Consider the following 14,956-nt stretch of genomic DNA (forward strand, 5'->3'; position numbering starts at 1 on the left):
CACTCATAAATAGGGTCATTTAGCCACATCTCTAGATATCTAAAGAAAATATAAAACACAAGCAGTAAGCAAGGTGAAGCTAGGCATGGGTGGTGCACACATGTAAACCAGGACCTGCCAAGTAGAGGCAGGAGGAATTCAATCAAGGTCAGCCTCAGCTATCTGAGAATCTATCACATATACATGTGCACATGCATGTGCACACATACACACACATGAGTACAGGTAAGTGTGCATGTATGTAGGGAGCTGTCTTAGGGTTTTATTGCTGTGAAGTGACAAAGACAGCTCTTATAAAAGACAACATTTAATTGGGGCTGGCTTACAGGTTCAGAGGTTCAGTCCATTATAGTCCTGGTGGGAAGCCTGACAGCATCCAGGCAGACTTGGTGCTGGGGAAGGAGCCAAGAATTCTGCATCTTGATCTGAAGGCTACCAGGAAGAGACTGTATTTGTTTCACAATGGGCAGAGCCTTAGCATTTAAGATCTCAAAGCCCCGCCTCCACGGTGACACACTTCCTCTAACAAGGCCATACCTCCTCCAGTAGGGCCACACCTCCTAATAGTGCCACTCCATATGGGCCAGACATTCAAATACATGAGTCTGTGTGAGTCAAAGCACCACAGAGGCAGACTTGAAGGCCACTGCATCTGTGAAAAGGGGACAGGGTTCTCTCTAAGAAGGGACATTCTAATGGGTGTCCCTAAGCTACAGGAAGATGCACAAGGCCTAAAAAGGAGAGCTAGCCCACGAAAGGTTAAGATTTAAGAGAGAAGAAGTAAAAAAGCAGTATTGAAGATGAAGAAGAATGGGTAGAGTTGGAGCATGTGTGGGAATCCTGGGACTATGAAACCTGAGCGATGGCTATCTTCACCTGGGGAATCTAAGCAAACCAGGTTCCAGGGCCACTGTGACTATTAGCTTTGACATAATCTAGAATCGCCTGAGAGCAGTCTCCATGATGGGTCATCTAAGCTGGCCTGGGAAGGCCTCGATTCTGTTCATTAAGGTGGAAGACCCTTCTGTTAAGGATTGTGCCATTTCCTGGGCCCAGGTTCCTGAACTGTGCACATGGAGAAACAGTACTGATTCCCACACGCTTGTGCCATTTCATCCCTCTCTTGTTAGTGGATGTCATGTGACCATCTTTCTCAAATTCCTGCCACCTTGACTCCCCCCAAAATGGGCTGCAACCTGAAACTGAGCTAAAATAAACTTCTCTTCCCCAAGATGCTTTTGTGAAGGCCTTTTGTACAGCAACAGAAATAAAGCCAAGACATATTCATATTCTAAAATTTAAACTCAATTGTGGACACACACACACACACACACACACACACACACTGTCCTGGGTCCCAGTGAAAACGCAATACTCTTTGGAATAAGTGTTTCTGCACTTACTATTTGATTTACAAGAAAGAGATCACACCACTCTCTCGGTATGTAGTCTCACATGTTGTGAGTTTTTATTGTGTATGCACACTACTAGGCTTGTGAAATGAGAGACTTCTTTCCACAGGCAGTATTTTGGGGGAAGGAGAGTAGGAAATAGCATCTTTCTGGACACAACCCATTCATTATACTTAAAAATAATATTGTGACATAATCAAACATATATACTAATATATACATAAACAAATACATAGATTTGTTTTACTTTTTGTGTATGATTTTCCCTGTATCTATGTGCATCATTTGATTGCCTGAGGCTGTCAAAAGAGAGTTGAATCATTAGGACCTGTGGCCCATTATGTGGGTGCTAGGAACCGAACGCAGATCCTTTGCAAGAGCAACAAGTGCCCTTAACTGCTGAGCCATATCTTCAGCCACAGGGATTTAGTTTTAAAAAGCTTTTTGTGCCCAGAAAGGGAAGTGGGACACGGGATCTGTCCGTGGTGCTGAACGCAATTACCCGCTCCCGGCTTTGGCCATTGTCTACAAAACAGGCCCCTGGGCCAGATCTGAAGCCTGTTTTCCCTCGCTTCTCTTCCAATTTCTCTTCTCGGCACCCGGCCCAGCGAGGGCGGCACTGGGCAGCTGGCGACCTAGTGCTGGGCCTCCCTCTCCCGGGTGGGTTCCCTGGCAGGCAGGCAGGTGGCAGCCCGGGCCTGAGGTGGGGAGGTGGAGCAGGCGCCTCTGTGCGCGCCCCCTCCCCAGCTCCCGGCCTCTGCTCCTCCCCCTGCCCGGTCCCGCCCAAGAGCGCCGGAGGTTCGGGTGCCGGGAGCTGCCGGCGGAGAGGGGGCGAGGACTGCGATTGCGAGGGCGGAGCGCGGCGAGGCGCCGGCATGGACGCGGAGTACCCTGCGTTCGAGCCGCCGCTCTGCAGCGGCCTCAAGCAGCTGTGCCGGCGACTGCAGGAAGCGTACCGCGAGCTCAAGGAGGACCTCGCGCCATTCAAGGATGATCGTTACTACAGGTAGGCGCGGGGGGCGGTGGAGGGGAGCAGCTCTGTTGCCCCACCGCCGCGACCCAGTCCCGGAACACTGAGCTCCGGGCAGGGCGAGGGGTGCTGGCTGAGGCGCCTGTGACTCGGGGTCCTAGGTGGCTCCAGGCAGCCGGGTCCTGGGCCCTTCTCCATCCCAGAACCTTGAACAGAGTCTAGCCTTATGAGGACGGGGCTTTCGTTCCTGCTTGGCTCCTCCCTCGTGCTCCCCTTTCTCCCAGGCCTGCTGCCTAGTTGTTGCCACGGGGGCCTGGCCAAACCCTGCTTTAAGGAGCGGATCCTCTTCTCTTCCTCCTCCTTTCCTCCCCCACACAAACCAAAGCTAATCGGAGTGAGGGCGGACCTTCGCCTCTCTGCTGGGGTGCTCCGACCTGGGTACATGGTCTCAAGCCCCGGCTCCCACTCTTTCCAGTGAAGATGCATGCAGCGGCCACGTAGGAGAGTCCAGAGGAGCTGTGGGTGTGGGCTTATTTGAGCTCTCTTGGTCCCCTCACCTGCAGTGGACGGGTGGAGGTGGAGCCTGCGGATGCACGCTATGCTTGCTGAAGGGCACCTTTCCCTTCCTCTCTGCTCTGTGCTTTCTGGTAGGGATGTGTCTGCAGTCAAAGGCCCTGAATACCTAGTGCCTGAAGCTATCCAGGGGAAAGGGTTCAGGCTTATCGTGATTGTGCTACTGACCAGCTGTGTGAGCTGGGAAAGTTACCTGAGCTGTATCTCAAGTTTCCTCATCTGTGAAATGGACAGGTTGGACCAGATTTCTGCAGGGGTGGAGCCTGACATATAAGCAGTTTATACAGCTGGTGGTAAAAGGTGTCAAGCCGGGCTCATAGTTACACTGTTCTCCAAAAGCTGGGTCACAAGTAAAGCTTCTCAAAGCCCCAGCAGCTTCCTGGGGCTGTATCATGGCCACGAAAGCTGTTACTGAACAGAAAGGTCGATTTAAAGAAGATGTAGTGTGGACAGGTGAGGGGTCTGGGACAGAGCCACATCAATCCTTTGCCACGTCAGCACGATGGCCTGAGTTGAATTGATATAAGGTGGAAGGAGAGAACCAACTCCAAAAATTCTCCTCTGACCTCTACAAACATGCTGTGACATACATGTGCCTGGCTTCATGCATTCTATGCACACACGTGTGCACACACATATAGTAATGCATTTTTAAAGTATCTTGTAATGTAGTGATGTGGTGCCAAGACCCTGTAAACCCATAATCCCTCTAGTGAAGCCTCGTGGGAGACCTGACAGGTAAAGAAATTCAGATTGCATTGAAATCGCCTGTCTCTTTTCCTCCATCCTCCCCACCCCTGCTACTCTGTTCAGTGTTCACTGAGAACACTGCTTCAGGAAAGGATCCAGCAAATAAAGGCAAGGTCCCTGTGCAGGTAGCAGAAAACAGAATAAGTCACATGCATGGTTAAACTGCAGTTGGGTTGTTCTGTGCACACATTCACCTGTTACTGAGTATCTCCTGTGCCTGCTTTACATGTGGGGGATTTGTCAGTAAGCAAGAAAGACTCACAGCTAAGTCAAGGAGCTTATTGAAGCCAGGGATTTCATGTTGTCATGAAAGCAAGCAAGATTTACCAGGAGACACTTTAAGAAGAATGAGATGCTCACTCAGTGGGGCAGCATGGAGGAAGATTACAGAAGAGGGAGGACGAGGACAAAGTGCCCGAAGCCATAAAATCATGATCTGTTCAAGGCACAGACCAAAGACAAGATGTATAGACCATCTTAGGCGAGGTCGGGTTGATAAGAGTCCTGATCTATAAAACCAAGACCAGCTGTGATAATAAAAGCACCCGGCCAAACGTAGCTGAAGGGAGAAGGGTTTGTTCTGGGTCACAGTTCAGGGGTATAGTTCATGATCATTGTTGGGAAGTCCAAGTGCCAAGAGCTTAAAGCAGCTGTTCATATCATATCCATAGAATACAGAGGGAATGGTGCTGCCTACAGTGGACAGAGGTCCCTACCTCGATCAACACAACCAAAACATGCCACCCCCACAGGCCTGTCTTCTGGGTGATCCTATAGTCTCACACGCTGACAGTTACCATTACCCATCACCCCAGTGAATGCAGATGGCCTTAGAACAGCAATGGAAAGTGACGAGGTTCACTGGGGTAAATTGACAGGCAATTGTCAGTCGAGTTAGGTTCTGAAGAGAAATTGGCCATAGTCAGAAAGGGTTCCATGAGAGCAAGTGGTCAGCGGGGTGCTTTATACTGTCTCCTGGGGCAAAGCACTTCGCTGAGAAGCACAGAGACTTCTGTAGCAGGGAAGTATTTTATTAGGTCAGGTGCTCCACTGAGCCTGTACATCAGTGGGTCACCCCTTCGCGCCCCAGCTGGGGTGTTCCGGTTACAGTCACAGCTGCTGGGTCTCCCTCACTGGAAGGCAGATGTGCTACGACACTCTTGGCAGCTTCTCCCCCCACCATCTTTGTTTCCTCGCCCGTGACTAATAACTAAAGCACCCCGTCCTTTTCTTCCCCCTGGAGGACCAGGGACTAAACCTCACATGGTTGACAGTTTTCTCTAACAGGGTAAGGCAAAGAACACAACTGTTAATGACTTGTTTCCCGAAGGTGGCTGGCTCCTCTATCAGCTGGTACGGCTGTGTGCCTATCGTTACAAAATCTGCCTTTAGTGGAAGCTGCAACTATGTGATCAGAGGACTGACAAGCATCTCCACAGAATGAGAGATGACAATTGTGCCTGCCAGGAAAGGGAAAGGGAAAGGGGAAAGATTGTAAGGTGGGGAGCTGGAAATCCTGGGTTCTCAAGTTCAACCCTTTGAGAATTCCCTGGGTTTAGAAGAATCACTGAATTCTACCATGGGATCACACCAGAAAAATGAAGCGCCTGGCTGTCACCTTCACAAAGATGTTCCGTATGAAGACCCCCCCCCCCCACCCAGAGATGTGAGTCAGCCTGAATGTGAAGCCAGGCCACTTTGTTAGTCCAGCAGATTGAGGAGGTAATGGAGTTTTTTTAACAGTTGACTGCCATCTGGGGTGGGGGTAAGTAGTAGCAGCCAAGCCTGCCACTGCTTCTCATACATATTCATGAAGAGGAGTGGCTTCTCATACATATTCATGAAGAGGAGTGGCTTGCTTTCTTTGAATCTCCTCAAAAAAGCATAGCTTTAAGTCCAATATGCTTCCCACCATTGGCAAAGAAGACAGACATGTTCACAAGGACTTGTAACATCATATACTTCAGCTAGGGTACAAGTGGGTGTCATCTCTGCAGCATCTGCAAGGACTATGTAACACTTAGCCAGGATTCCTTTTGAGTGTGGTGTCTCCTACAGAGATAGACAGGAGTCCATTAAGAGACAGGTCTGTACTCGGTACCATATAATGTTCCCAAGATGGAAGACAGCTAAACACCCATCCGCAGTAGAGCAGAGGAATGCATTGACTGTGAAGTTAAATATCCCGTGACCGTGAACATTTTATAGCAGCACACTACAGGAACCTTAGAGTGTCATGCCGAAGAAGCTAGACAGAGTATACTCTGTCACTGGCACCATGGTCTAGCAAACCGAGCTAACTGGCCAATGATACTGTAAGTTCGCACATGCTGCACCGCACCTGCACTCAATTGTATTTGGAGCTTCGGATCAAACCCAGGGCACTGTGCATGCCAGGCAAGCACTCACCCACTGGGCCACATCCTCAGTCCCCAGAGCTGTTTGGGTCATGATGGAGCGGCGATCCCTCCCGCTTTAAATACTATTAGTCTTAGGTACCTGGGTGGAGACACTGTATGTTGAATAAAAGTAGATTTGGAGCTGGGGGATGGCTCATTGGGTAAAAGTGCCAACGGATCATACCCTCAGTCTCTATATGGCAGTTGCAATATATACACACACATACATATGTGTGCATATATATAAATGTATATAAACAGAATTTACACATACATATACATACACCTATATATACACACATATTTATGCACACATACATATATACATATGTATATGCATATAGGTACACACATATACATACATACATACAGTCTTTAGGTTTTACTGCTGTGAACAGACACCATGACCAAGGCAACTCTTACAAGGACAACATTTAACTGGGGCTGGCTTACAGGTTCAGAGGTTCAGTCCATTATCATCAAGGTGGGAACATGGCAGCATCCAGGCAGGCATTGTGCTGGAGGAGCTGAGGGTTTGACATCTTGATCCGAAGTCAAACAGGAGAAGACTGACTCTCATGTGGTTAAGAGGAGGGTCTCATTGCCCACTCCCACAGTGACACCCTTCCTCCAACAAGGCCACACCTTTTAATAGTACCCTCCCTGGGCCAAGCATATTCAAGCCAACACACATATATACACATATATCAATCAAAATGACTCGATTGTAGGGGTCGAAGCAGGATGTAGTGACCGTAGAGGGAGCAGAACCGGAGAACAGAGGATGGCCCTGAGCACTGGTCTGGGTGATGCTGATAGAGATGTACCAAGGTGAAAATCTGCAGGCACATGCTTCCTTATTCATGTTTCACATTTCAGCAGACGAGATAAAAGCAAGTTAGCTTTTAGGCATCACGCTTGCCCTCCCCTGGGCACCCTGGTGCAAAGACAGGGCTCGACTTGGCCACATTGGAACACTCTAGGAGCTGAGGGTACAGGGAACTTTCCCCAGGTCTAGATCCTTGAGGGAGGGAGGGTAGATTGCCAAACCACAGGGGTTCCATGAGGAAGACGTTTGAGGTAATGGATGTGGACCAGTCATCAGCTAGTCCACAGTGGGGACATGATGGTGGCTCAGCTCTTTTGGAGCTCAGCCCTGAGCAATTTGTAATTTTCCATTTTGCCCACAACTTGTCACTTCATTTCTTCTATTATTTCCCTCTCATGAAATACAGAGGTGACGAAGTTGGCTCCAGCGTTCTTGGCCAGAGCAGAAACTTCTAGAGGCTACACGTAAACAATGCTGAGACCTTCTCCCGGAGCCCACGCCGGCCTCCATCTTGCTGGCCTGCTGTAGGCACTGCATGGAAGGAGGGATGGCAGGGATGGTTTCACAGCGCCAAAGGGTGAATTAGTGTCTAGACGACAGTTCACTTACTGGCCAGTGCAGACCTAAGGGAGAGCAGGGAATCAAAGCCATGGGGACTTGTTAATGAGGATTCTCCCTGCTGGATGCTGGGATTGGGATGACCTGGGGAGCTGAGAGCCGGAACCTATTACACACACACACACACACACACCACAACACAGAGAGGGGAGAGAGAGAGAGAGAGAGAGAGAGAGAGAGAGAGAGAGAGAGAGAGAGAGAGAGAGATGCAGAAAGAGAATGTTCAATGGCCACTGTCAGGCAGTGTGACCTTGACTGGTCCTTTCTTTACACATTTCCTGGTTTCGATCTGCCTCCTTTGGATCAATACAACATCAAGTTTAAAGTCAGAGAAGCATGTCTCCACTTTATACCTGAGTGCTACCTTTTCTCATGGGTTCAAGTTATTGGGGACCCTTCATTGTAATTTTCATTATTAATGCTCCCTCCCCCTCCCTCTTCCCACCCCCCATCTTCCTTCTCATGAAAGGAAACGGTGATTTTTTTTTCATACATATTTGGAGCACATTCATCTATCTGTGGGGAGGGTGGAGGAGTCAGCGGACTTGTGAGATTCGATTTTCTCCTTCCACTCCTGTGCCCCAGGATGGGACTCAGATCATCAGGCTTGGTGGCAAAAGCGCCTTTACTTGCTGGGCCGTCTCACTGCCTAAAGGCTGTTATTTTTAGAATCCGCCTGTCTCCGTCATTTCCAAATGAGAAAGATAATTTCATCAGCTTATTGGATGACTTGAATGCATACGATATATCCACATGGGGCTCAGTGAGGGAGGCAGCTCATGCCATCTTGATGCTCAACAAAGTGTAGGGCCCGGATGAAGCATGGGCCAAAGGGCCTGAGCAGGCACATGTATGAAGGATCGGTGGTGGGTGCCAGGACAAGGCTTATGACACATCCACAGCTGGTCCCCAGCCCATGCCCACGGGCCTTCTCCTTTCATACTCTGGAGTCTTGGTTCATCAATGATTTCTACTTGTTCATCTGTCTCTATTTTCCTTCAACAGGGACTCCTGTCCCCACCTCCTTTAGGAACAAGCGCATTGTCTTTTCTAACATGCCTGGATTTCTCCCAACTTAGGTCGTATAACTGAACAGGATCCTTCCATAGTCTTTCCTCTGTATCAGTTAGGATGTTAGCTCAAAGCTTGAAGTTCCAAACCCAGATTCTTCACATTTTTCAATTACTCCAAAGACATCTCAAATTGGCATATTTTTAGCCATTGAGAGCCCCAAACTCTACCCCAATATCTGCCACAAAAACTGTGACTTTTAGAGGCCAAATGGCTGCTGTCCTCTGACACAAAGATGACACAATATCTGCCACAAAAACTGTGACTTTTAGAGGCCAAATGGCTGCTGTCCTCTTTGCTGCTAAATGATGACATCCAATCCCTTCACCCTCCCCAGATTCTTGCAGGGTCTCTTGAGCGGCTCCCACAAAAGAGAAAACTCCTCAACCCCAGCTGTCAACCCAGAAGTGCTGGCTGGGCAGCTCACTACCCCTGCCTCTTCCTGTCAACTTACTGCATTTGTCCGGCGCCAGCCAGGTCCCCAGAGAGCATCTAAGTGAAAGTCTTGTGGGTTCTTTCCGGCTTTAGCCTGCATTTGGAAGAATTTGACCCTGAGACAGACGGTGCTTAGAACTCTTGTCCCCTGGTTCTTGTAACTCCCGGTGCCCTGGTTCTTCGACTTCTTTGCCCACTATTCGATTTTACAGACTCCCTCTGGCGTGGTCTCTTCTTGTTACTGTGTGAATTAAAGCAAACAGCAACCAAACACCTTATAAGAGGACCCGCAGAGGCTCCTGTGTGTGTGAGTTATAGATGTTCTAGAGGGACTACGCAGGGTGGGTGTGTGAATCAGGGAGGGTTACAGTGATGTTACCAGACATTAAGGACTCTTCTCTCCTGTCTGGCCGCTTCCAGGTCAAAGGGAGAGGCTGGGCAGAGTTCCCTGAACCTTGCTATGGGGAAAGATCCTTAGCACCACCGTAACTCTGACCTAGACCTCTGGACCTGCCCTGAGTCATTCCAGACCTTCTGCATTTTGCTTTCTTTTGTTGTGGCATTGAGGTGACTTGAACCCTCTGGGACCCAGGACACTCCCCGTCTCCCATTGCATCCTTCCGTTTAGCCCATGGAGTACCCGCGATGCCTGGTGCCGTGCTGCAGGCACATCCAGAATGCCTTCGGCTCATTTTCTGAGCCTTAGGTGAGAGCCTTCGGGTGAACACCATATTTATTTATTCTTGGCCTGTGAGTCTCCGCAGCCTGTGCTGGCCTTGAGGACATGACTATTCTACGTCTCCTTTCCCCAGTGCTAGTATTACAGACGTGCCTTGGCGCCTCTCTCTCTCTCTCTCTCTCTCTCTCTCTCTCTCTCTCTCTCTCCCTCATTAATTGTTACTTATTGGTTGATTGGTTGGTTGACTGATTGATAGGGTCTTCCTCCGTTGCCCTGACTGGCTTGGAACTCACCATGTAGACCAGGTTGGCTTCAAACTCAGAGACCTGCTTGCCTCTGCCTCCCACATATGGGGTGTTTTTAATTTCTGAAGTGTGTGGGGAGGTGGTGGTGAGTGTGTGCACGTATGTATGCATGCGTGTAGGTGCAACCAAGCATGTACACAGAAGCCAGAGGAGGATTTCCTGCTCTTTCACTCTTCATCTTACTCCTTTAACACAGGGTCTCTCGCTGAGCCTGGAGCTAGGCTGGTGGCCAGGAAGCACTGGAAATCCTTCATCTCTGCACCTAACTTTAATTAAAACTTAACTAACTTTTTAATTTGAAAAAAAAAATTAGCTGGGTGGTAGTAATGCATACCTTTAATCTCAGCTCCCAGGAGGCAGAGGCAGGCAGATCTTTGTGTGTGAGGTCAGCCCAGTCTACAGACTGAGTTCCAAAATGGCCAGGGCTACACAGAGAAGCCCTGTCTCGAAAAAACCATAAATAAAATAAATAAATAGATTTTCATATAGTAGATTTTAACCATGTTTTCCCTTTTACCGATTCCTCCTAGGCCCTTCCCTCTCTCTACTGGCCCAGCTTTGCGCTAATTCCTGCCTGGCTTCTCACATGGGTGCCGAGATCCAAACCCAAGCACTCATGTGTGCATAGTAGGCACCCTTACCCACTGAACCATTTCTCCAGATCTCTCCTCCCTATGACCTCTCTCTGCCCAGGATCTCTCACTGGCCTGGGGGTCAACATCCTCTGCCAGGCTGCCTGGCCACTGTGTCCCAGGGGTCCACCTGTCTCTGCCTTCCCCATGATGAGGTTACGCAGCCACCATGCCTGACGGCTTATTGTGGGTTCTGGAGGGTTGAGTCCAGGTCACCATGCTTGCACGGCAAGTACTTTATCAACTGAGTCATTACTGCACCCCCAAGGCTCTCTTTAAAATATTTCATGGCATCTCTCCTCCTATCCTGAAACCCCTTAATAATATCAAGAATGCCCCATGACTTTCAATCACTATGTTAGTGTGCACCAGATACCCAGTGTATGAAAAGTAAGACCTGGCAAATAGATACACTGAACCATAAGAATGCCTCTCTAGGAAAGGGCACGGGGAGGTAAGCCCCATGTGGAGGGGGACAACTCTAATGCCACCACTGATAGTCCAGGCTCACTCTTGGAAGTCCTCCATGACTCCTTGGGTTTGCTTGGCCCCTGTCCTCCCCTTCCCTGAGCTGTTTGGTTTAGTCAGAGTCAGGAAACCAAGGGAAAGTCCCCATCTGTGTGTTTAAGGCTAAAGCAGAGGACTTCTTTATGACCCTGGGTCCTGTACCTGGACAAATCGTGTGCCTAGGTCGGGCCCTCCTCAGTCTTCCCCATCCCAGGAGTTCACGGGTCATTATGATCTAACTGAGCAGCCTTTGGCTTGTTACTGAGCTGAAGGCAGAGGCATAAGCACTTGTGCCTGCTTCTCCCAGTCTGTCTCCCTGTCTCCTTCCACCAGAGTCCTCTGTTTGCGGGTGCTGCCTCTATGGTTGGGGACTGGGGGAGTGGAGGCCAGTGTGCACTTCAGCCTTGCTCTGCTCCCTGTAGAATGAAGGAGCCAAAGAGCACTTGGCAAGAATGAAGAAGCCAGTAATGTTCTGCCTCTGCTGTCTCCACGCACCCACGTGGACGGCAAACAGCCCCCTAAGCCATTTTCTCCCAGTTGAATGTCCCACTGAGCTTCCCCACCAAGCCTCAGCAGGATTCCAAGGTAGGGTTTTAACCTCTAAGTGAAGCTAACTCTGTGGTCCCCAGTTTGTCACTCCATCTGTGACTGCAATGATAATTCCAGGGTGAAGCTCCGTGGGGGGGGGTCGTTTCTGAGGTTCTGGAAAGGGCAGGTTGGGTCAGGGTCAGGGTTGGAAGCTCCTGTGGGAAGCCAGCCCCTGTGTCCTCCTGCAGGGAACTGCAGAGCAGAACACTGCCCCTCCCCCTTGCAGTGAGTTGTTAGCTTTGCCGTGGTCCCCAGCACTGAGGATGGCTAGTGTCACTCCCCACCACTCTCTGCAGAGACAGCACTGCTGCATTTAAGATTGTTGCTGTTGTATTAACTTTAGCCAAAAAAAAAAAAAAAAAAAAAAAAAAAAAAAAAAAAAAACTTACCAGGATACAGAGAGCATTCACAGACCCCGAAGCTCCTGATGCGGCTGGTCCCAGGAAGAGCTTCAGTGGATTAGCGAACAAGCTAATTTGCTCTTCAGCCCCTTTATTTCATCACCCCAATCTTGTTCGTTCGGGTGTTCAGGTTGCCTGCCTTGCTCAGGTTACCAAGGAGACAAGGTCACCACTTTCTTCGGGAGTCTCTAGAAAGCCCCCAAAGGGCTACCATTCATTCCCAGATGTCTCGTTTAGCATTTCCATAACAACCTCTTGTGTAACTCTTACTGCAGGCTCCTGTTGATCCATCAGTTCCTCAGGTCTGACCTTGTTTTGATTTTCCACCTTGGTCTTACCACAGTCCGAGCCCCTTGTACTGGTTAAAACTCACATGGTTCCAGCCTCTGCCACCACATACTCTGGCCCTTAGTGCTGACTGACGGGGGACTCATTTGTCACTCGGGCTGCCCAGTACCGGCAGGCACCGGCCCCAGGTAGTTAGGCTTGAGTACTCATCCGGTGTGCAGGCTTCCCTATTCTTGATGAAATTAACACGAAGAATGCCGTCCCTGGTTCTGCCGTTGAGGGAACCAAGGTAAAGATATGGTTTTAAATGTTAAGACAGGTTCACCTGGTTAACTCACAGAAGCAACCAACAACACAAACTAGGGGGTCCAAATGTGATCTGATGCCCTGCTTTGCCTGACTCTGGGGTGGTGGTGATGGGGTGTCTCCAGGACGTGGGACTTTCAATGCTGCTGGTACTATGAAAAGTCTCAGGCCAAGCCGAGCCGCTGTTCACCCTGGTCAGAAGATGCGAGTTCTCACTGGTCCCTGCCTTCTGGCCTCTTCAGTTCTCTCAAGGTTTAGAAAGCATGCAGGTTGGTTGCTGGTGGGCAGTCAGCAATCCCCCCGCCCTCCTCAATCATTTGGTTAATTCTCATGTGCTGTCATGCAAGCTGTCAAATCTTGGAAAGAGGAGGCCCATTAACAGTTGGCGACATAGGGGAAGGTGATGGAATATTGGGGATAACGTCCGTTCCGCTGTGGTATTGACGCGTTGGGATTGATGCGTACAATTCCTGCACCACCGAAGGCCGCAAAGGTGAAGGGCACACTTGTAAAGGAGACAGGAGTCAGCCTCAGCCCTGCAGACCGGAGGGTGAGAAGATGCACTGGGCATGCTCCCTCTGCTTCTGGGTTGCATGTATCAGAAACCTGCGGGCATTATAGTTTTAATAGTTGTCAGAGACACGTGCCAACGGCATGGCACAAGTTAACGCCTTAACACAGCAGTAAACTTTCCGAGAGATGCTAATCGCGCCTTGCAGACTTCCCTCGCCTTCGGAGGGGAAGGAAAGAGGAAGCAGCCATGATCAGCGTCTGGGGACTTGAACTCAAGTCCTCTGGGGTCCGTGCCCTTCGGTGGTCCGTGGCCTGCTATCTGCGTTAATCTGGACGCCTACCCACGTGACAGGTGTCCGGAGCGAGCGCTGCGGGAGGCTGCCCCACCCCGCCGGTCCTCGGCTTCCGCGCACGTGACCGCGCAGTCGCGCTCTGATGCGTTTTCAGCGGCCGGCAGCTCGGCCTCGCGGGTAGCTCCGGCGGCGGCTGGGGGACGCCGGGCGAGCTCGGAACGCACCGGCGGGGGCCTGGGACCCGAGGCTCCGAGATGGAACCGTAAGTGGCGGGGCGTGGCTTGGGCACAGCGTCCGGGGGCCCGAAGTTGGGGGTCCCCGGCTCGTGCGCGCCGCGGAGCTCCGGGCGCGCGAGGGTTTCAGCGGGGACCAGCGGAGAGGGCTGGTCTGAGACTGCTCCGTGTCCGGAGTCAGTGGGGACGCCCGGGCTCTGGCTAGCTGGAGCTGGACCACCCCCTATCAGCCGCAGTCGGAGTCCCCAGCTGCCCCCGACGCGCTTCTCGGTGGCGTTTGGTGACGTGGGCACGCCGGACCTGGCAGAGTCTCGTTAGATCTCTCGGCTGCTGAGTTTTATACGAGTTTTACAATCTGCTGACTTGGGACACGGGTGGTTTCTGTAAAGTGCCGAGCTTTTAACGAGGCAAACTCAAACCCCAGAGACGCCATCCCTGCTGCTGTTGACGCAGCTGTCGCTGGGGTGTGCACCGAGGTAGCGGTGAGGGAGTGCCTGGAGTTGTAGTGGCCGCCGGTGTAGAGGTTGGTAGGTGGCCTCAGGCGACCAGATGCAATTCCAAAGCTCATTCGGGGTTCTGGAGTCAGCTGGGTAACTTGGGAAGCGTTTTCTCAATGCAAGAGTTCACGGTGGCAAGTCGCCTTTCCTCGTACTTGCTTAGAAGTTTGACTTTGGTTACTTCAGCCGAAGATGGAATACCTGGCTCAGGTGGATTGGACGCCAGCTGGAGGTGAGTTAGCCTTCGGCCTCTCTGCAGTTACAGGGACTGGGAATGGAGTTGGGGCTCTGTGGCATGCTCCAGGGTGTATTCACAGACCTGGATCTGCCTGCCAGTCTAAAGTCCCCAACCTTAGAGAGGATGTGAGGAAGTTGGGCTCTGACCAGATCTGCAGCCCAGAAGTCTGGGTTACAAGATTAGAACTAAACCCGGAAAAGCCGTTACTGGGGGAGATTGCAGCTTTGTAAGGATCTGTCACCCACAGTGTGGGCAGCCCTGGGCATTTGCTGTCAGGGAGGCAGGCTTTGGAATCTGTTAGGCAAGAGTTAGGTAAGGGATAATGTGTAACTCTTAGGGTAATTTTCTTCTGAATCAAAATGATGTCTAAAAATTAAAGAGAACTTCTTAAATGTTAACTGTGTGGTACAGATTTTTTT

At 50.5% G+C, this 14,956-nt stretch overlaps 1 protein-coding gene across 1 annotated transcript in view; it reads left to right on the forward strand.

Moving 5' to 3' along the window:
• The first annotated feature begins 13,739 nt into the window (after positions 1–13,739).
• The window catches only part of TMEM181 (transmembrane protein 181), a 38,950-nt gene continuing 37,733 nt past the window's right edge, over positions 13,740–14,956 (forward strand). Inside the window, exon 1 of the mRNA XM_080941857.1 lies at positions 13,740–13,831. Within this exon, the coding sequence (XP_080797983.1) occupies positions 13,824–13,831 (8 nt within the window). The 5' untranslated portion in view covers positions 13,740–13,823. The remainder of the gene's footprint in view (positions 13,832–14,956) is intronic.

Source organism: Micromys minutus (assembly GCF_963924665.1).
Source record: "Micromys minutus genome assembly, chromosome: 30".
NCBI classification, from domain to species: domain Eukaryota; kingdom Metazoa; phylum Chordata; class Mammalia; order Rodentia; family Muridae; genus Micromys; species Micromys minutus.